Here is a 21,148-nt window from a genome sequence, read left to right on the forward strand (position 1 = left end):
CTTACTGATACTACAAACTTAAAACTTTCCAACATTAGTAGTAAACACTAGCACTTTTATTCTTCTCTAAATGTTGACATCTAAATGATAGTTCCTAAAATTACTGTCAACTTGAACTTAAATTATAACACCTCCTAAGATATCATCTTAAAAACCCTTTGAGAGAGAGAGAGAGAAAGAGAGATCTTCCTTGCAATTTACATCTCATATTTACAGAATAATGCGCTCAAAATTCTTGCTAACCTACTCCCACCATTTTTCCCTTCCCTACTACCCAAGCAATCTACAAACTTTAAGAACCCATATACACAGGAGAAAAAAATATGAACCTAACTTTATCTTGCAATATAAAATTAAATTATTTTTTTTTTCTCTCTCTCTCTCTCTTTTTTTTTTTCTTTCCTTTTCCCGTTATACTTTGTAATTCTATCTCTTTCCTTTTGGAGTCATCTCTTTTCACGATCTTCACTTGTAAAGGGCCTCAAGGCCAAGCTACAGCTACTTACCAGGGCAAAGCAAGGTACCAAAAGATGCAAAATAAGCTCAATCAGTCTTCATCATTTCTTATGACTTCTAAGACTGTTGCATTGCAGAAGAAACATCGCTGGCAATTCAGAAGATGCCTGGTTATGCAGCCATAGCAAGATCTATGTGCACAGGGTACAAACTGTACATCTGCTTCACAAGTATAACAGATACAGCATGTGCTCTCATCACCATCTGTTTCTTTCCCATATTGTATCCTTCCCTTGGACTCTGTCCTGCTGATGAGGCTGCTTAAGAAGTTCTCTAGCTGCCCGAGTTTTGCAAAACAAGCATCCCCTCTGAATGAGGCGGCCTGGAAATCAAAGATGGCAAAGTTAAAGGAGGCAGTTAGGATTACTAAAAGCAAAGCCAAAAAAAATAAAATTGGCATCAATGTCTATGCACTTGAAAGGAAATCTTATCAGATGGTGACTTGATCATCAAGAAAAATACCATGGAAACACAAGGGATCCCATCCATCATGTGAATATACAAATGCAAACACAAGTACCACCTAATTGCAGGCAGACAGAAAAACTGATTAAAACCAATATGAACTAACCCAATTGTACTCCAACAGGTAGTGGAATCCACAATGAACAGTATCAGGGCAGTCCATGCTTGCAAAGACATCCACAACGTCATTCTGGTCCCTGTATTCCAACTCTGCACTAGCATCTAGCAAATTCAAGATAATTCCTACAAGAGGGGCCAATATCATGCCTCGATTCATTTTCTCTATTGATTGTCCATGCCTTCTAAGAGATCTGCAAACGCACAGAAAAAGATAAAATAGCCATTATATACCTTGCTCAATTAAACAAATCTTAATGCTTTCATCTAAGAAAATACTTATAAGATACATAAAGTGTAGGTTCCAAGAAGCATCACAGCAAGCAATTAAGTTTCTTTCAATTCTGTAAGAAGGGTAAGTTAAGAAAAACAAAGTGTGATGAAATTATAGCAGTATAGCAATGTAATATCCTAAGAGCAGCTAATCAATAGATATAGATCCTCTCTAGGTCTTTTATAACTGATAAAATGATGTGAAAACAACCAGAAACTATAGCTCCATTTGACATTAAAAAATACTTTCTAATAATTTTTTTATTCTTACATACTACGGTGCATAAAAACATGTATGATAGTTAGAAACTAAAAAATCACCTGAGATTGAAAACAAAGACTTCTTGATATTTTGTAAGCTTTTATTTCATTTATAATTAAATAGCACACACATACAATCCCACGCATATTTACGTATACTATATAAATTTTTTCAAAATAAACCTCAAAATTTTTTACGAAATGAAAGAACCTCTGCTTTTAGGGGGAAGGGAGACAACAAGAAAAGGGGAGCATGCAAGAATAAAAAATAAGGAAAAGATAATAACTTCGGCTTCGCCAGCAACTTACAAATAAAAAAACTGAACATCTGATGAGGAGGTTAAATGGTTCAGAATAAATATAATCAGTTCAGTAAGCCTTCGCAGGTTTGTATCAGTTCCACAAAGAAACGCCTTAGGAATTTCACGAGTGCAGAACTCCAAAACCCTTGCAAGATTGCACGAGAGATCAAATATGACACAACATTTCCTTTGCTGAAATTCTAATACCTGCAAAACAGCCAATCTACTAAGAGACAAAAAGGTGACTTGATGTAAAAAAGAAAAACCAAACACTTACCAGTAAAACACATACCGATCAAACAACTACAATCAAGAACGAGGAAAGCTTTTGCATTTCTTTTCATCAAAATTATTTAAGTGTAACTATACTTGATAATAGAGACAAAAATTATGTCCATAAATTGACCATACGACCCCATTCTCACACTGATACAGTTTTTCTAATTTGAATCTGGACTTGGATCAGGTTACATAGTTAAATTCTCCAACCTCACCCAACGCACATATGTATTTTAAAAAATATAAAACAACAAAATTGTATTAATTATACTTTTTATATAATCAAATTATATTATACATTTGTAATTATTTTTTAAAATCTCTTAACTATTAATATTTAAATTGAGGATAGCTTGGTCTGATAAAAATTCTACTTTAAATGGTTAAGAGTCGGGATAGGTCATGCGCAAAAAAGATAACCGAGTTGGGTTCCTGTCATGCAAGCCCACCCAAACCTGACAAGTTGCCATGTTGACCAACAATTGTGAATCAAATGAAGTAGTCAAACAAACATATGAACAAATAGAATGCAGTATGGCAAGAATTCAATTTCCATAAAGAAGAGAACCTGTTTAACCCAGAAAAGAAAAGGGAAAAAAGTATTAAAAAAAAAACAAGAGTGCTTGTTTTGAAATGATTGACTTAGGTCAATGACTCACATACAAAATGATGTGAGCCGAGGTAGCATAGGAGAATCCCGAGACATGGAAGACAATTCCGCAAGCAAGCATGCGCCCGCAAGCAAGAATCCTGCAGCAAGTAAATTCCCATGGCATGTGAGAGACAGGTGCCCGCGGCTTGGGAGAGGAATTCCACGGGATTGACAATTCCCGCAGGATGGGGGATTCCTGCAACCACAAGGAATCCTGCAGCATAGGCATGGGAGAGTTCCGCCCAAAATCAAGCCCACAAGAGACCCAACGGCAACTTCAACACTTGGACGTGCAAGATTATGGACTTAGACCATTGGGGAAGAGAGTTATGATGCCTAATGTGCCTATCACAAAATCAAGGTCCAAAAACCTCCAACAAGCCTTTCAACTATTGGTTCAAGAATAGATTAATGAAGAAGAACACAAGTTTGAGTCCAAGACAAAGGCCCATGACCCATTTGGCCATAAACGGAGTCGGCCATGTTTCCTCCTAACGTTTAGAGGACTTAGCCGAGAGCTAGGAGGGGGAAAGAGTTCTTCAGCGAAGAGAATTCTCCCCCATGAGGAAACTTCTCCAACTAGCACGCTTGAGGAAGAAATCTTGGTGAAGTTGAATTCTGAATCCTAATTGCTTTAGGATTTGCAGCAAAGAGGATCATGGTGGAGGTTGAGAGCTATTTTAAGAGTCCTACATGAATTCTGTTCTTCATAAATTCATATTTTATGGAATAAGAATCATAGAAGATAAAGGAAAGACCACGAGAAGAGAAATCCAAGTCCTAGCCGATTTCCTCTTTGGATTTCTACTAAAGAAAGAGTTTGGATTCTACTTCATTTTGGAGGACTCTTTGCTTATCTTCAACACAACCACTTCAATAAGAAATTAATAAATTATTAGAAGCCTAATCCGAATGCAAGAGGGAGATTGAGTTCGGCCACACCAAGGACTTTCTTCCAAGAGAGAAGACTTTTAATTTTACTTGATTTACGTCTTTTTAAGTCTTATTTTAATAGTTTCTAAATTAAGTTGTAATTAGAGTTTTTCTAGGATTTTGTTTTTGAGTTCAAGTAGAACTAGTAATGCTTATGCCTACATAAAAGCCTTACTTCATAGGTTGTAATCATCACTTCACAAAATCAATAAAATTCAAGATTATTTTTGCTTCAGCTTTGGCTATTGGGAGTGTTTTTCGAGAAAGTTCTTCAACCGACTCGTTGAATCAGGAATTGAATCTACTTATCGAGGTAATCTCGTAGCGTCTTTTCAAATCTATTTAATTGTTCTCAATTATTTTAATTTGCAATCACAAATTAATTGTGGGTTAAAGTAGGGAGGGTTTATTAGGAATTTACGTTTTGCATGTTAAAATTGTATGTAGGGTTTTGGATTGCATGTGTTGATCCCGGGTTCCACATCACAAAATAAAACCAATAGCACAAGATCTATATTCTTTTTCCCCCTTGGATTGCATGTTTTGGATTTTAATTTTTTCCACAGCCAACTCTATGTGTTTCAAAGTTCTTTTTATCTGCATCAGACCCCCTGCCTTCTTTCTTGTTTGGCAGTGAGGTGGTGGAGAAAATCTAGACCGCGATATTGTTGATAATTTGGTCCGCATTATGAAATGTAGCACTCTGGTTTGATCAATTATCTATCTTAGGTGTCTCAGTGCCTTATTGAAGAGAGAAGGGGTTTTATCTTGGAAGTGGGGGAGAGTATAGCTTTCTTCTTTTTGGAACCTGGTTGTGGGAAGAATTTCTAAGAGTTCAGGAAATTGGATGGGAGACCCTTTCCCTCTTAGAGGTACAGTGACCTTCCCGTAGTATCTATCTACCACTCTCTTATATACTCTTCAGAATTCCAAATGGTGATAGAAGGATCATGAGATTTCTTGGGGCCAAGAGTTGGTCAGAATGCTCAAGACCATGTTGTAAAATGGGAGGCCTATTTCTTCCTAATAAGGTCAGGTTAGGTCCTGCAAAAAAAAAAAAAAAAAATAGCCATTCTGCCAAATGGTTATGGTGCTCTCCATATGAACCTAACTTTTTATGGCACAACATGGTGAGAAGCAAGTTCGGGCAACTCTAGAATGGTAAAGAACAAGTGGGTTCTCCCACCTCCCACAGAATCCCTAAGAAAATAATGACTCACGTAACCATTTTCACTCGCTTGTCTGAGGGAGGGAGACTGATCTTAGTTTCTTTCTTAGGTGGATAAGTAGATGGGAGACATAATCTTCACGTCTCTTTCTCTTCCATCTTCCTAGAAATTGAAAGTTCTCTAAAAGGAGACAGTGTTTATTTAAAACGTGGTCCTAAATAGAAGTAATACTAGATATTGTCAGATCTACAGATCCAGATTGCTCTTTTCATGTGCTTTCATAGCTCAACATAACAATCACATACTTCCTCCTTATTTGGGATAATTAAGTTTGCCCTCCAATTTTGAATATTTTCGTTTCTAATCTTTTTGTGGTTGTGTTAGGAAAAGTAAATCTTTGTTATCCACAATGGACTATATTTGCTTGTGTTTTACTATTTTATTTGGCGGAAATGCAAGAATCATCTACCAGTAGATCATACTTATTAGGAATCTGTGCTTATCTTCTCTTTGGGCCAAAATGGTTTCTTTAGGGGGTTCCTCTTTCCCCAATACAAAGGGACTGGTGGTAATCTTGTATTAACACATTGTTTTCCCTGTTGCTTTCTTGTTTTCTGGCTTTTTGAATGCATTCCCCATTTCTCTTCAAAAACATTTTCTTTCTAAACATAGGCATGATTTTATTGGTTTTACCTTCTTTTGCAACTAGGCAGATTACCTACATATGTCCACATCATAAATTATAACCCCTTCTATGTACAGGAGTACACCTTTTCCTTATTAAACATATTAGACATACATATACAATATTTACATACATATAAATAAATACATTATCTCCATGTTCCTCACCAATTTCCTTGCACCCCTAGTCCATGTACTTCTTCTCACAATATATTGTGTACATTACAAGAAGTCTGTTATCCATCTGTCTAAATTCTAATGTCAAACTAATAACTAAAACAGTGATACAATAACAACAAACTTAAGGAGTACAACCCTTTCCTTCTTAAACATATTAGACATACATATACAATATTTACATACATATACATAAATATACATTATCTCCATGTTCCTCACCAATTTCCTTGCACCCCTAGTCCATGTACTTCTTCTCACAATATATTGTGTACATTACAAGAAGTCTGTTATCCATCTGTCTAAATTCTAATGTCAAACTAATAACTAAAACAGTGATACAATGACAACAAACTTACAGCAGAATGATGAAACTTAAGTAGATTACCTGGTACTTTTCCTGCATTTCTCGAATTGAAACAGACAATTCAGTCATCGTCCAGCTAAGTGTGTTAAATAAGCGATTTAAAAAATTTGAGAACAACTTTTCATCATTAACACACGCCTCTTTTAGCAACGTCTACAGGACCAAAAAGGAGAAAATGATACATGGTTAGATGCAGTTTCATGTAGGAAACAGATATCAAAGAAAGCAAAGAAAGAATTTAGTCACTCACCTGGAAAATAACTGATGAAGACGATGAAGATTCTCCATGCTTTAAAGAACCAAAGCCTGAACCTTTGCACAATCGCAAAAGTATGTTTGTAACCGGGATCCAAGATCGATTGTCAAATGTAGATAACAATGCTCTGGGCATTTGTTGGGTGGCTGCCTCATTACCCTCAAAAGCTGCCAAATAGTCCTTGTACTGTACCAAGACTGATATAGATTGAAGAAGAAGATCCCTCAGGTCAGCACTTGCTATCCTTGGATCATTGAAATGGATAACCACAAAAGTGACCTGGTGAACAACAAACCAAAATGGTATGGACATCGGGAAGGAATATAGAAAAAAGGGTGCAAATATAGATCTCCAAATTATAACCATGCCCAAATAATTCAAACTTTGCAACCACAAGGAAATGCTCCAAAATATAATGCCCAATAATACAAAAGGAAATTGTGAAAGCTACCATAACCTGACTGTCCTGACAAAAAAATTGTGAAACTTGACAAAAAAAGCTTATTCAGAGACATTTCTCTTCAAATCATCTAGCAGACATCAAAAGAATTCAGGAAACCACATCCACCATCATCATCAAATAATAGACCCTTACAAGTAGATTTAAGTTTCACAATGCTCATCGACATAAACTTTCTGGCTCTTCAAGGAGCAACCAACATTTGTCCAAAAGATTCATTCATTTGTCTTAATGTCAAATAAAAAGTTGAACAATGTTTCTTTTTGGAAAGCCTTTTGGGGCCATATACAGACCACAAAAGATATGAAAAAATGGGCTGCATCACTCATCAAGCAATGCCTGCTCACAAATTAGGAAATCTGATCATCTTTATGGTGTATCGAGGAAGAAGTTTATGAGAGTCAAATTCTTAGCCTTATAGAGACTTCATATATGAGTCTATTCAAGTCGGCTTACGAGGATTTCTACTGACCAAAAAAAAAGGCAAAGCTTTTCCCACACATGCCTCATGCCATCTACTGGACCATTTGTAAAGATTGTTTAATAGAAAAAAAGGTTGTATAAATAAGAGAGGTAATGATAACAAAATCAGAGGATGAGACATCCTCCTCAAAAAACACAACATCAGGAATTACAAAAATGATTCTTGATGGGGAACCAATAAATAAAACCATTCATTTTGGGAAATTTTACACTAAACAAATTAGGAAATTCTAAGTTCCTTTTTACACTAAAAGAAATAGGAAATCTTAATTTCCTTTTAAAGTTTTGGAAAGTTTTGAATAAAAGGAAATAAGAAGGTTTCCTGTCTTCCTAATTCCCTCCTTTTAACTTATTTTCCTATGTTATACTTTCTTTGTTTACAATAAAAGGAAATAGGAATATTCCCTAGTTTCCTTCTATTTAACTTATTTTCATATTTTGTAGGTTTTTTGTTGTATTAGAGTGCTTATAGATATTAACTTAGTCATTAGGTAGACCACTTATGATTATTATTCAAATATTAAGAAATTGTTTTGATTATTGAGATCTAAGATCTCCAAGTTCTATTCTTAATAATTTTTTTTCTAAATGTTCTCTTCAAACTCTCTTTATCCTACATCAGTTGGTATGAGCTTAAAATCAATACATCACATTTCTCAAACTAGATTACTGTTTCAAATTGACTGGGAAAATCTATTCCTTCAAGCATGCAAGTAAACTCTTGCATTCTACCTATATTTTTCATAGTTATACCTACATCTGAAAAGAAAAAAGAAAGTCAACATACAACTCAGCCCTACACTCTCAACCTTCTCTTAGCCTCCCCTTACATTAATTTATTTATTTAAAAAAAAATCTTGAGCCTTACTGTGCATTCTTAAGCAGTTGATAGCATTTTACTTTAAGCAATTATAGCTTTCTCAGCAATTTTATTTTCCTACCATAACTTTTTTTTCGCCATTACCTTTTCTGGTCATCCTTCTTTCATTCCCCCTATTTACATCATGACAGAAAAATCTAACAATATTAAGACCATGAAATTAGTTGTTACAGAACTAAGTAATAAAATTCAAATATTAGAAAAAGGCAAATTCACGATTGATTAGAATCTTGAACTCCTTCTTAAACAGCATGGAACTCATGAAACTTCATATGTGCAAGCTAATTTCTATCACTACGAGACTAAACAAATGGATTAGTCCTCAAGGCTTAGAAAAGACCCTTATCATGACCCTCGTCTTTGTGTGCCAGCCTCTGATAAGGATCAAATCAATCATCTAAGAGATAGGTCTAGATATTCTCAACAAACTAAACAATCTCATCATGACTTTAGAAAGAAAATAATCACCAATAATCTAATACAAGAGTGAAAACATTTCTGACATTATCAAGCAAGTCAAGATAGATGTTGCTAGCTATGATGGTAAACTAGATCCTAATGTCTTCCTAGAATGGCTAGTCAGCATGGAAAATTACTTCGAATATATGAGATGACAGACATAGAAAGAGTCTGATTTGCTAAGGTGAAATTAAGTGGGTCAGCTAGAAAGTTTAGGCAAGTTGCCCAACTCAACCGTGAGCGTTTAGGGAAACCCTGCATAACTCAGTGGCATGTGATCAAACAGAAGCTCAAAGAAAAATATTTACCAACTTACTTCAAGAGACAATTGGTTGACTAATTAAACAGTTGAATACTTGAGTGAGTGATTATATGTCTAGGTTTGAAGAATTACTCCTTAGGTGTGCCCTTGAAGAAGAACGCGACATCATTGTTACTATGTTTATCAATGGCCTTAGGGCATACCTCAAGAGAGAACTCCTATACTACTCCCCTAATTCACTGAAAAATGCGTACACTAGAGCTATGGAAATTGAGAAGTACAATGGAAATTTTGTAGTCTGCCATACAAGCTACCAAGAGCCCTGACCAACTTGGTCAAGGATACAAGATGGTATTCATTGAAATGATGAATCTAGTATCTCCAACCATCACCTTACAGCCACCAATTCTGTTATTCCTTATCCTAGGGGCTCTTCCATAAAAACTCCTGCATCGTTTGTAATACCCAAATTAATTTTTGTAATTTAAATTAATTTATAAATATAATTTTTAAGATTTTTTTAATTTAATTTAATATAAAAATAAAGAAAATTTGAAGGATGATGAAATTGAAAATAATTTTTAAAAAAATATGTGAAAATTTGGGTTCTGAAGGAATTTTTGAAAGAAAAATCAGAAAACTGATGGTTGAAATGTAATTTAGGAAAGTTGTGCCACGTAAGATATCCGTTTAGCAGCTCTGACAAACCAAAATGCGCTGCATGGCAACGGACGTTGACGCAGTGCCACGAGAGTGATCCGCGTGCCCGCGATCAGACAGCCTAGATCCGCTCCCGCGCGCACAGATAACTCAGATGCGTGCACTCCTTAGATGCGATTGGACGATCATATTTAAATGCGATCAACAGTCCAAATCTACTTCCTATTTAATCACGATCAGACGGTCCAGATAAAACGCAATAAACGGTCCAGATCAAACGCGATGAATGACTCAAATTAAAAGAGGACGAGTATAAATAACCCTCTTCACACCAAACCCTAACCTTAGTCGCCAGACACCCTCGTCGGAGAAGAAGACCCAGCCGCCGCCACCTGCCGCCGTTCGGAGCCACCTCCGACCGCTAAAAGAGGTAAATATTTTTCCTTTTGCTTGGAATTCAATTTTAAACACCTTCATGGCCAAATCGGAGCAAAAAAATCAGCGAATTGGCCGGAAACTACAGGCAAATTCTGGCGATGCCGTCGCGAAAAATTTCAAAAATCGCCTCCGATGAGATCCTTTCCGATTCCTGTTCTGCAAAATTTTTTCATCGTTGTAATCACCGTTTTCTTCTCTACAGGTTAACCGAAGCAAAACACCCAACTGCAAAAATGAGCCGGCAGAACACCGCACTAGAGAGCCCTGCCGTCAGTAAGTTTCAATTTTTCGTATTTTTTGGCCAACCGAGACCTCTTAACGTGTTTTCTCGCAGGGATTGATACAAAACCGGCCGAAAATAACCAACTCGAGGTGGGCTGTCGTTGGAGCACGGCAGCTCTTCTGGAATTGGCCAAAAAAAGGTGTCTTGACACTGTTTTTGGGTTTTTTGTGATATTTGTAGATACTTATAGCACATTTTAATCCTGAAGAAAAATTCAAGGAATCTGGGGTACCGCTGGTAGGTGCAGTCAACGAGCTTCGCTTTTCGGGCATCGAATTGAGTAAAAATCTCTAACCCTATTTTCTGTTATGAAATTGAAGTCAAATTAACAATAATAAGGTGTTTTATATAATTTAGAAAATATGCATAATTAATTACGGATTATTAATAGAGTCAGAACCGAAAATTATCTACTGTTGTTTCTGTTAATTGTTTTTATGATTTGAATGCATAATAGTATCTGATTGATCGATTTCATAGTTTTGAATGTATGTATTGGTTGTTTTATGTGTTTACGGTTGAATTGGGAAAAATTGATATTAAAGGAAAACAGAAAATTGTGTGATTAAGTGAATAGATGAAACGACAACCTTACTGGATATCCTGCAAAATGGTGGACGGACCGGGTACATAGGAAAGCCTACCGTGAATGTTACTTCATACTGGACTGGGTATCGAGATTTGGTAATTTGGCACCTATACCGGACGGGGTATGAGGACGACCCGTTTCACCCTCATACCGGACGGGATATTGAGATTTAGTAGTTTGGTGCTCATACCGGACGGGATATGGGGACGGCCCGTTAATTTAAAAGGTTAAAGAAAAGGGTTCACACGTTGTGGAGACATCCCTATGAACCCCCATGGATACCAGTAGGCTAATAAAATGATAAAATAGTTGTTCAAATCGATTATATATGAAATCATGATCTGTGTTATATTATTGTATTTATAAATTGTTTTGTAAATTTCACTACAGTAAGTAGATGATAAAAGATTTTATTTATGATAAATGAATTTGTTTAATTAAGAGTTCCATTAGTTGTTTTTTATTTTTCTATCAACCTTCATTTTTGTGTCGGTGAGTAGCGTGATATTCTTACTGGGCTAGTGTACCTTATTCCTTATTTAACCATTTCAGATCAAGAGTACCAAGATCCAGATATCAATCTACAAAAGGGTTGAGAGTAGAATATTAGTTTTATTTATTTTCTATTTATTTCCTTAATTTTTGTATTTCCTTTAAAAAAGGTAATTCTCATAACACTTTTTGGTACTTTAAATTATTGTGTAAGGAATGTAAACACTAATTAATTATTTCGCTTCCGCACTTAATTTATGATTTATTTCATTTGGAATTTCGTAGTCGTTACAGTTGGTATCAGAGTCGCGTTCCTCGGACATATTCCTTACACAAAATTCTTAGGAAACACAAAAAATAATGAATTATCACTCAATCATTTTTTGTGAAATGCAGGTATAGATAGATAAGGAGAGGAAGGCCCCCACTAAACCGAGCAGCCCGGGAGGGTTTGCTACAAGAGGATGTTGACCGGTTATTTGAGATGCTGGAGAGACTCATCGCTGCCCAGCAAGCCCGGGAGGATAAAAAGGGAGCTACTTGACCCTCCCCCACTGCCACAGGTTGAGCCACCTCTGCAGTGAGAGGATCCCCAGCCACCCCGGTACGATCCTGCTCCTCCACAGTACCGTCCGACACTATCACAGTATGATCCGGTGCCCCAGCCACAGTACCACCTAGCAACCACTACAGTATGGCCCGGTGCCCTAACTGCGTTACCCGGCACCACCACAATACAATCCGGAGCCTCACCGTATCATCCAGTACCACCGCAAGGCCACCTAGTCCATCCTCAGCGCAGTCCAGTCCCTTTTCCACGGGACCCAGTTCCTCCCATGATAGACCCAGGCTACATCGAGAGGTATAAAAAACTAAATCCATCTACTTTTACAGGGGGGATCCTCCTTTGAAGAGGTCGAGTACTAGTTAGCTGTGATAGAGAAGGCCTTGATGACGCTTGGGGTAACTCATGGACAAAAAGTCATCCTTGCTACCTACATGCTGGTGGGAGAAGCAGGCCGCTGGTGGTAACTCAAACAGGCCACCTTGCCCTTTTCAGGCACTTGGGAATAGTTCCTGACGGTCTTTCATGCAGAGTACCTTCCAGAGCATCTCCGACATCTGAAAGAGATAGAGTTTGCACACTTGGTCTAGAGGAACATGACTGTATCAGAATATGTTCGCAAGTTCCTAGAGTTGGGCCGGTATTCCCCGGAAAGCATAATGGATAAAGGCAGGAAGGGTAGAAGGTTCGAGTGGGGTCTCCGTCCTGAGATCAGGCAACAGTTGTTCGTGCTCGAGATCAACACTTATTCGGCTGTCCTAGCCAAGGCACAGTTGGTGGAGAAGAACTTTCGCACCTTTCCTCAAGCAGTAGGGAACCTCAAGCCCTCGGCTTCACACTGCAAACCATCACCTACTACACCTGTTCAACAGAACAAGAGACCCAGGCCGATGACTCAGGCTCTTCCTCAGGTTCCAACAGCAGAGCGCAGTAAGACTTGTCAGCAACCTTGCTATCGCCTCAACAACACCTGCTGCATATGTGGTAGTGCCCAACATTATGTAAAGGAGTGACCGAGGAACCAAAACCAGACAAGACCTCCTATTAGGGCTTACAACCTCACTCAGCAAGATGCCGAAGCCGACCGGGAGATAGTACATGGTACGTACACTATTTGTAACCATTTTGCTCATATTTTAATTGATACTGATGCATTGCATTCATTTGTTTTACCTATTTTTGAATTAAAATTAAATATATTACCTCAAAAACTTGATTCTGTGTTGTTTGTATTTACTCCTGGAGTATGACACTATTGGAGGAAGTTGTATACAAAACCTGTGTCATAAATATAGCAGATAGAAAATTGAGTGTGGACTTAATAGATATTGACACGGGGGACTTTGATGTAATCTTAAGAATGAACTGGCTAACGGCATATCACGCCACCATAAATTATTTTAGCAAGAAGGTTGTATTCAACCCTGTTAATGAGGAGTCATTCACAAATTAATAAAATTCTTTAACATTTGTTTCTCTCATGGCAAATTCTCTTATTATCAAGTATTTTAATCTGACTGTTTTCTCTAACTAGGCAAATCCAAGAAAGAAATTTGTATTCAAGAGATTACAGTAGTCCGAAACTTTTCAGATGTATTCTCGGATGAACTACACGGACTGCCAGTGGATAGAGAAGTCGAATTCATCATAGATCTTCAGCCAGGCACTCAGCCTATTTCGGTTGCTCCTTACCACATGAGTCGTATTGAGATAGAAGAACTGAGAAAACAGATCACTGAATTGCAGAACAGTAGATTCATCTGACATAGTGTGTCCCCTTGGGGTGCCGGAGTCACATTTGTAAGAAAGAGAAATGGGATGTTGAGATTATGTATAGACTACAGAGATCTGAACAGGGTCATAATCAAGAACAAGTACTCCCATCCCAGGATCGATGATCTTTTTTATCAGTTGCAGGGTACCTAGATCTTCTCCAAGATAGACCTGCGTTTAGGTTACCATCAAATAAGGATCAGCGCAGAAGATATTCACAAAACAGCATTTTGAACCAGGTACGGGCACTATGAGTTCCTGGTCATGCCATTTGGACTAATCAACGCTCCAGCCATCTTCATGGACTTGGTGAACAAGATTTTCAGACAATTCCTGAATCAGTTCGTCCTTGTGTTCATCGACAATATCTTAATTTATTCAAAAAGTAGAGAGAAACACATTCACTATCTGACTCAGGTTTTGCAGGTTCTCAGATAGAAGATCCTGTATGCAAAGTTGAACAAGTGTGAATTCTGCCTTGAGTAGACTACCTTCTTATGGCACATTAAATCAAAAGATGAAGTGTCGGTAAACTCCGAAAAAATTAAAGCAGTGCTCGGTTGGGAAAGATTGACCTCGGTTAAGGAAATTCGTAGTTTTCTGGGAATGGCAGGTTATTACCGCAGGTTTGTGGAATGATTTTCTAACCTAACTACTCCTCTGACTCGGCTCACAAAAAAGAACGTCAAGTTTGAGTGGAACGAGAACTGTGAAATTTTTTTTCAGAACTAAAGAGACGATTGACTACCGCACCTGTGTTAACCTTGCCGAGGGAATCGGGTGGATATACAGTGTATAATGATGCCTCCTACCTAGGGTTGGGTTGTATTTTGATGCAGCATGAGAAGATCATAGCTTATGGGTCCAGATAGTTGAAAAATCATGAGAAAAACTACCCCACTCATGACTTAGAACTGGCTGCAATCATCCACGCTTTGAAGACTTGGCGCCATTACTTGTATGGGAAGACTTTTCAGATCTATATCGATCATAAGAGCTTGAAACACATATTCACTCAAAAGAATCTCAACATGCGTAAGAGAAAGTGGATAGAACTCCTCAAGAACTATGATTGCGACATTTTATATCACCCAGGTAAGGGCAACGTGGTAGCCGACGCACTCAGTAAAAAAAGTGCAAGTATATTAACTCATTTGATGGTTTCAAAATGCAGGCAGATAGGGGCCGCACAACATGTACGGCTTCAGGACATGAAGAGAGTACATGTTGGATCACCTGATTGTTCAACCTGAGTTAATCCAGAGAATAAAGGAAGCTCAATCTGCCGATTCCATCCTAGCAGCTCTTAAGAAAAATGCAGAACAGGGAGTTAATTCAAAATTTCGAATATCTGCCGATAGGTTGCTCAGATTGCAGGATAAAGTGTGTGTTGCAGGTGACAGTGAGTTGAAAAGGGACATCATGACAGAGACCCATAGTTCAAAATTTGTCATGTATCCCAGAAGCACTAAGATGTATCAAAGTGTGCGACCCTGATTTTGGTGGAACAAGATGAAAAGAGATGTAGCTGACTTTGATTCTAAGTGTTTGGTATGTCAGCAGGTCAAGGCAGAGCATCAACGCCCAAGTGAGCTACTTCAACCATTACCAATTCCGGAGTGGAAGTGGGAACATATCACCATGGATTTTGTAACAGAATTGTCCAGGGCATGCTCAGGACATGATGGCATCTGGGTAATTGTTGACCAACTTACCAAGTTTTCCCACTTCTTGGCCATCAGGATGACCGATCCCTTGGACAAGTTGGCAAGAATGTATATCCAAGAGATAGTCAGATTACATAGAGTGTCAGTGACAGTAGTGTCCGACAGGGACCCCAGGTTCACTTCTCGGTTCTGGTCTAGTTTTCAACAAGTCATGGGAACGAAACTGTCCCTTAGTATTGTATTCCACTCTCAGACCGATGAATAGTCAGAAAAGACGATCCGCACACTTGAGGATATGCTCCGAACTTATGTTCTTGACTTCGGGGGGCATTGAGATGACCATTTACCCCTGATAAAGTTCGCGTACAACAACTACCAAGCAAATATTAGTATAGCTCCGTATGAGGCGTTGTATGGCTGCACATGCAGATCGCCGATATGTTGGGAAGAAGTGGGTGAAAGAGAACTATTTGGCTCAGCTCTCGTAGAGGAGACTACTGCCAAAATAGTTAAAAGATCAGAAAGAACATTGAGATGACTCAGAGCAGATAGAAGAATTATGCAAACACCCGAATGAGGGATTTGAAATTTGAGAAAGGTGATCGAGTGTTCCTTAAAGTCACTCCTTTCAAAGGATTCAATAGTTTGGCAAGAGGGAGAAACTAAATTCCCGATTTATTGGGCCATTTGAAATTTTAGACAGAATTGGTACCGCCGCCTATAGACTGGCACTGCCTCCAGAATTTTCCAGAGTCCACAATGTGTTTCATGTATCCATGCTATGCAAGTACAACCCGCACCCTTTCACGTCTTGGCTCACAAGCCTCTTTCATTCCATAAGCATTTGTCCTACGAGGAAGTACCAGTCGGTATTGTGGACCGAAAGAGTAGATTACTCCGTAACTGAAAAATTCCCTTTGTTAAGTTCCAATGGCAGAATCGCACACCGAGAGAGGCAACATGGGAATTAGAATCAGACTTCAAAATCCAATATCTCCAACTGTTTGATTGAGAGTGAGAGAGACAAATTTGAGGGACCAAATTTCTTTTAAGGGGGGAGCGTTGAATTACCCAAATTAATTTGTAAATGTAATTTTTAAAATTTTTTATTTTAATTTAGTGTAAAAATGAAGAAAATTTGAAGGAATATGAAATTGAAAATAATTTTGAAAAAAATGAATGAAAATTTATATTATTGGGGCATTTTTGAAAGAAAAATCAGAAACTGGAAATCAAAATACAATTTAGAAAAGTTGTGCTATAAAAGTTGTGCTACATAGGATGCTCGGTCAACAACTCCGACAAAGCAAAACGCGCCGCGTTGCAACGAACGCTGATGTGGTGCCAGGTAGGAGGCCATGCAGGCGATCCACGTGCCCGCGATCGGATGACCCAGATCCGCTACCACGCACACGGACAACCCAGATGCGTACACTCCCCAGACACGATCGGACGGTCAAATTTAAACGTGATCAACAGTTCAAATCTACTTCCTATTTAATCGCGATCGGACGGTCCAGATCAAATGCGATAAACAGCTCAGATTAAAAAGAGACAGATATAAATAATCTTCTTCACACCAAACCCTAACCCTAGCCGCTAGACACCCTCACCGGAGAAGAAGATCCAGCCGCCGGGAAGGAGAGTCGCCGCCACCCGCCACCGCGTTAGAGCCAGTTCTGACTGCCAAAAAGAGGTAAAAAAATTTTCATTTACTCGGAATTCAATTTTAAGCACCCCCATGACCAAATCGGAGCCAAACGACCGACAAATTGGCCAGAAACCGCAGGCAAAGCCCAGGGCGCTATCGCAGAAAATTTCAAAAACTACCTCCAATGAGGCCTTTTTCGATTCCCGTTCTGTGAATTTTTTCTACTGTTGTAATCACCGTTTCCTTCTCTACAAGTTGACCGAAACAAAACACTCAACCGCAAAAGTGAGCCAGCCGCACCAGGGAGCCCCGTCGCCAGTGAATTTCGATTTTTCATTTTTTTTGGGCCAATCAAGCCCCCTTAATAGGTTTTTTCGCAGAGATTGATGCAAAACAGGACGAATTCGGCCGAAAACAGCTGAGAATAGCCAACCCGAGGTGTACCACCGCCGTGCCAGAATTCCGAATTTGGCCAAAAAGCGGTCCTGACATTGTTTTTGGGTTTTTTGGGATATTTGTAGGTACTTATAGCGCGTTTTAATTCCCGAAAAAAATTCAGTGAATCCAGAGACCGCCAGTAGGCGCAGTTAACAAGTTTCGCTTTTTGGGCATTGAATTGAGTAAGAATCTATCACCCTATTCTCTGTTATGGAATTAAAATCAAATTAATAATAATACGGTATTTTGTATAATTTAAACAATATTCATAATTAATTACGGATTATTAATGGAGCCAGAACCAGATATTATCTACTGTTGTTTCTGTTGATTGTTTTTATAATTTGAATGCATGATAGTATCTGATTGATTGATTTCATAATTTTGAATGCATGCATTGGTTGTTTTATGTATTTACGGTTGAATTGGAAAAAATTGAGATTAAACAAAAACGAAAAATTGCATGATTGTGAAATGGTGGACGGACCGGGACATAGGGAACCCTATCGTGAATGTTGTCTCATACTAGACGAGATATCGAGATTTGATAATTTGACGCTCATACTGAACTGGGTATGGGAACGGCCTGTTTCACCCTCATACCAGACGGGGTATTGAGGTTTAATAATTTGGCACTCATAGCGGACGGGGTATGAGGACAGCCCGTTAATTTAAAAAGTTAAAGGAAAGAGTTCACACATTATGGGGACATCCCTATAAACCCCTATGAATACCAGTAGACTGATAAAAGAATAAAATAGTTGTTCAAATCGATTACATATGAAATCATGATCTGTGTTATGTTATTATCTCTATAAGTGGTTTTGTAAATTTCACTACAGTAAGTAAATGGTAAAAGATTTTGTTTATGATAAATGAATTTATTTAATTAAGAGTTCCATTAATTGTTTTTTATTTTTCTACCAATCTTCATTTTTGTGTCGGTAAGTAGCGTGATATTCTTACTAATATAGTGTACCTCATTCCTTATTTAACAATTTCATATCAAGAGAACCAGGATCCAGAACTCGATCCACAAGAGAGTTGCGAGTAAGATATCAGTTTTATTTATTTTCCGTTTATTTTCTTAATTTTTGTATTTTCTTTAAAAATGGTAATTCTCGTAACATTATTTGGTACTTTAAATTATTGTGTAAAGAATGTAAACCCTAACTAATTATTTTGCTTCCGTAATTAATTTATGATTTATTTCCTTTAGAATTCCGGAGTCGTTACATCGTTTCTCCAATGTCAAAATTATCATCAGCATACCTCTACCTTTTTTTTTTGAAATAAAAAGTATAAATATATTAATAAAGCACCAAGACGGTGCCACCCATGTCCAAAAAAAATTTACAATTCAGTACAGCAATCAATCACATACCCAAATTATTCCACTCTATACAAATCGTGCGCAAGTAAAAGAGACCCAAATAAATGCAGCCACCTATCTCTAATTTTCTAATATCACTATCCACCCTATCAAAAGTCCTCCTATTTCTTTCCTTCCATATAACCCAAAATATACTCAAATTTATTTATATAAATGCCATCCCAAACCCCAAATTTCCTCCCTCACTCCACCACAACCCAGCAAACACCAAGAAGACCATACATCATAGTCCGATTGTTGTAAACAGTCAGACACCATAACAACAGATAATTGCACGATTCAGCCTCCTGTTTGCACATATAGCAGCCATTCACCATCACTCTACCTATCTTCATGAAGTTGTCAATAGTCAAAATGCAATTCCTACTAGCTTCCCAAGCAAAGAAGGCAATCTTACGTGAATCTTCATTCCTCCAAATCTGTTTAGCAGGAAAGTTCCCTTGTCTAGAGTCGCCAACATCCATAATATAATCATAGCAGGACTTATACTCCACCACCTCCCAATCATTAAAATTCCTCATTACATTCACATTGCATCCCCCCTCCACTCCCCACACCACCATAAGCCTCCTCCACAACAATCCCCTTCTCTTGTGCAACAACAAACTCCTCGAAAATCGATCTTTAAGACATCCCTCATCAACCCATGCATCCAACCATAAGTGGGTCCCATCCCCCCCTTCCAAGCTTCCATTGATGCATTCAGCCAATTTACTACAAACCCCACATATGCTACTCCTCAACCCACAACCATATCAACCACCCTAAATACCCAACAGCCACTACCACTCCAAGACCCCATCACACCTCAACCAACCTTTTCCACAATCTGTCTTCCCCTGTCAGGTATCTCCAAAGCCACTTTTCGTGCAAGACCCTATTCATCTCCACCAAAAATCTAATCCCCAAACCCCCTTGCCTCTTCGGCTTTTCACTTCCTTCCAACTGAACAAATGGTATCTCTTTCTATCCACATTGTCCCCCCACCAAAAGTTGCATTAAATACTTTCCAAATTTTTTGCAATCTTTACCGTAATTGTGAGAACCAATAAGTAATATTTGATAAGGTGCTTTTCACGAGTGTTAACCTTCCCTCCTTAGACAACAAATTTCTCTTCCATTTGGCTAGCCTCCTCACGAAAAGATCAATCATTGGATCCCAAATCTTAGTATCTTTGTATTTCGAGCCCAACGGAACATCCAAGTATTTCAAGGGAAGATCAGTCGTTCTACACCCCAACAAAACCGCATATGCATTCCCATGCCCCTATCACCAATACTGACCAATTCAGATTTCTGGATCCCAAATTCCAGCATCTTTGTATTTCGAGCCCAACGGAACACCCAGGTATTTCAAGGGAAGATCAGCCGTTCTACACCCCAACAAAACTGCAGATGTGTTCCCATGCCCCTATCACCAATACTGACCAATTCAGATTTTTCCAAATTGATGTTGAGCCCCGAAACAGCTTGAAACATAGAAGGATACATCTCAAATTTAAAATCTTCGTCTCGTCCGATTGATCACCGTACCCCTACCTAAAGAATGGCATGTCCCACCTGAATACGAGGACCAAATAGTTGATCCCATACCCAAGTGATGAAGAAAATAATGATCTTGAAGACAATGATAAGTGGAAGCAGACTAGTATTTTCATTACTTTCATAAAGTGTGGACCAATCGTCCAAACAAGTTATTGATGGTGATAGTACCATGAATGTAATATCTAAGATTGCCATATTAAGATTTAAACTCAAAATAGAATCGGACCCTCACCCTCTTAGGGTAGTTAGACAACCTTACCTATTACCCAAAGATGTTTACATTCAAATTCAAATGGGTGATTACTTAGATGAGATTTATTGCAGTGTCTTAACCATGGACGTGGCCCATGTGTTGTTAGGAAGACCATGGTTATACAATTAAAATATGACCCATTGTGACAGGGACACCACCCATCCCTTCAAATACAAAAGTAAAAACATTATCCTCAAACCAACCAAACCTATAGACACAAGTAAAGAGGTTAATACAAAGTCCCAACCCATTTCTACTAAGAAGTTAGTATCTTTTAATTAAAACGAGTTTGCGAAAGAAATAGCGAATAGTCAATGCCACCAAATAGTCAATGTTGGATTATTGTGGTGCCCGCCATGCTTCCTCAAAGGGTAATGTGGCTAGCATAGGTGAGCCCCCTCAAATT

General features: G+C 38.2%; 1 protein-coding gene across 2 annotated transcripts in view; it reads right to left on the reverse strand.

Annotated features, from left to right (window-relative positions):
* Positions 1-34: 34 nt before the first annotated feature.
* The window catches only part of LOC110806813 (E3 ubiquitin-protein ligase RKP), a 28,068-nt gene continuing 6,954 nt past the window's right edge, over positions 35-21,148 (reverse strand). Inside the window, exons 6-10 of one of the 2 annotated variants that reach the window (XM_022031756.2) lie at positions 6,446-6,730; positions 6,217-6,348; positions 1,942-2,141; positions 1,088-1,292; positions 35-838 (exon numbers count right to left, since the gene is read on the reverse strand). In XM_022031756.2, the coding sequence (XP_021887448.2) occupies positions 548-838; positions 1,088-1,292; positions 1,942-2,141; positions 6,217-6,348; positions 6,446-6,730 (1,113 nt within the window). In that variant the 3' untranslated portion in view covers positions 35-547. Of the gene's footprint in view, positions 839-1,087; positions 1,293-1,941; positions 2,158-6,216; positions 6,349-6,445; positions 6,731-21,148 lie in introns of those variants that run through there. The other variant, XM_088206476.1, reaches the window with a different exon arrangement.

This window comes from Carica papaya, chromosome 6 (assembly GCF_054855325.1).
Source record: "Carica papaya isolate Zhongbai chromosome 6, ASM5485532v1, whole genome shotgun sequence".
In the NCBI taxonomy this organism is placed as follows: Eukaryota; Viridiplantae; Streptophyta; class Magnoliopsida; order Brassicales; family Caricaceae; genus Carica; species Carica papaya.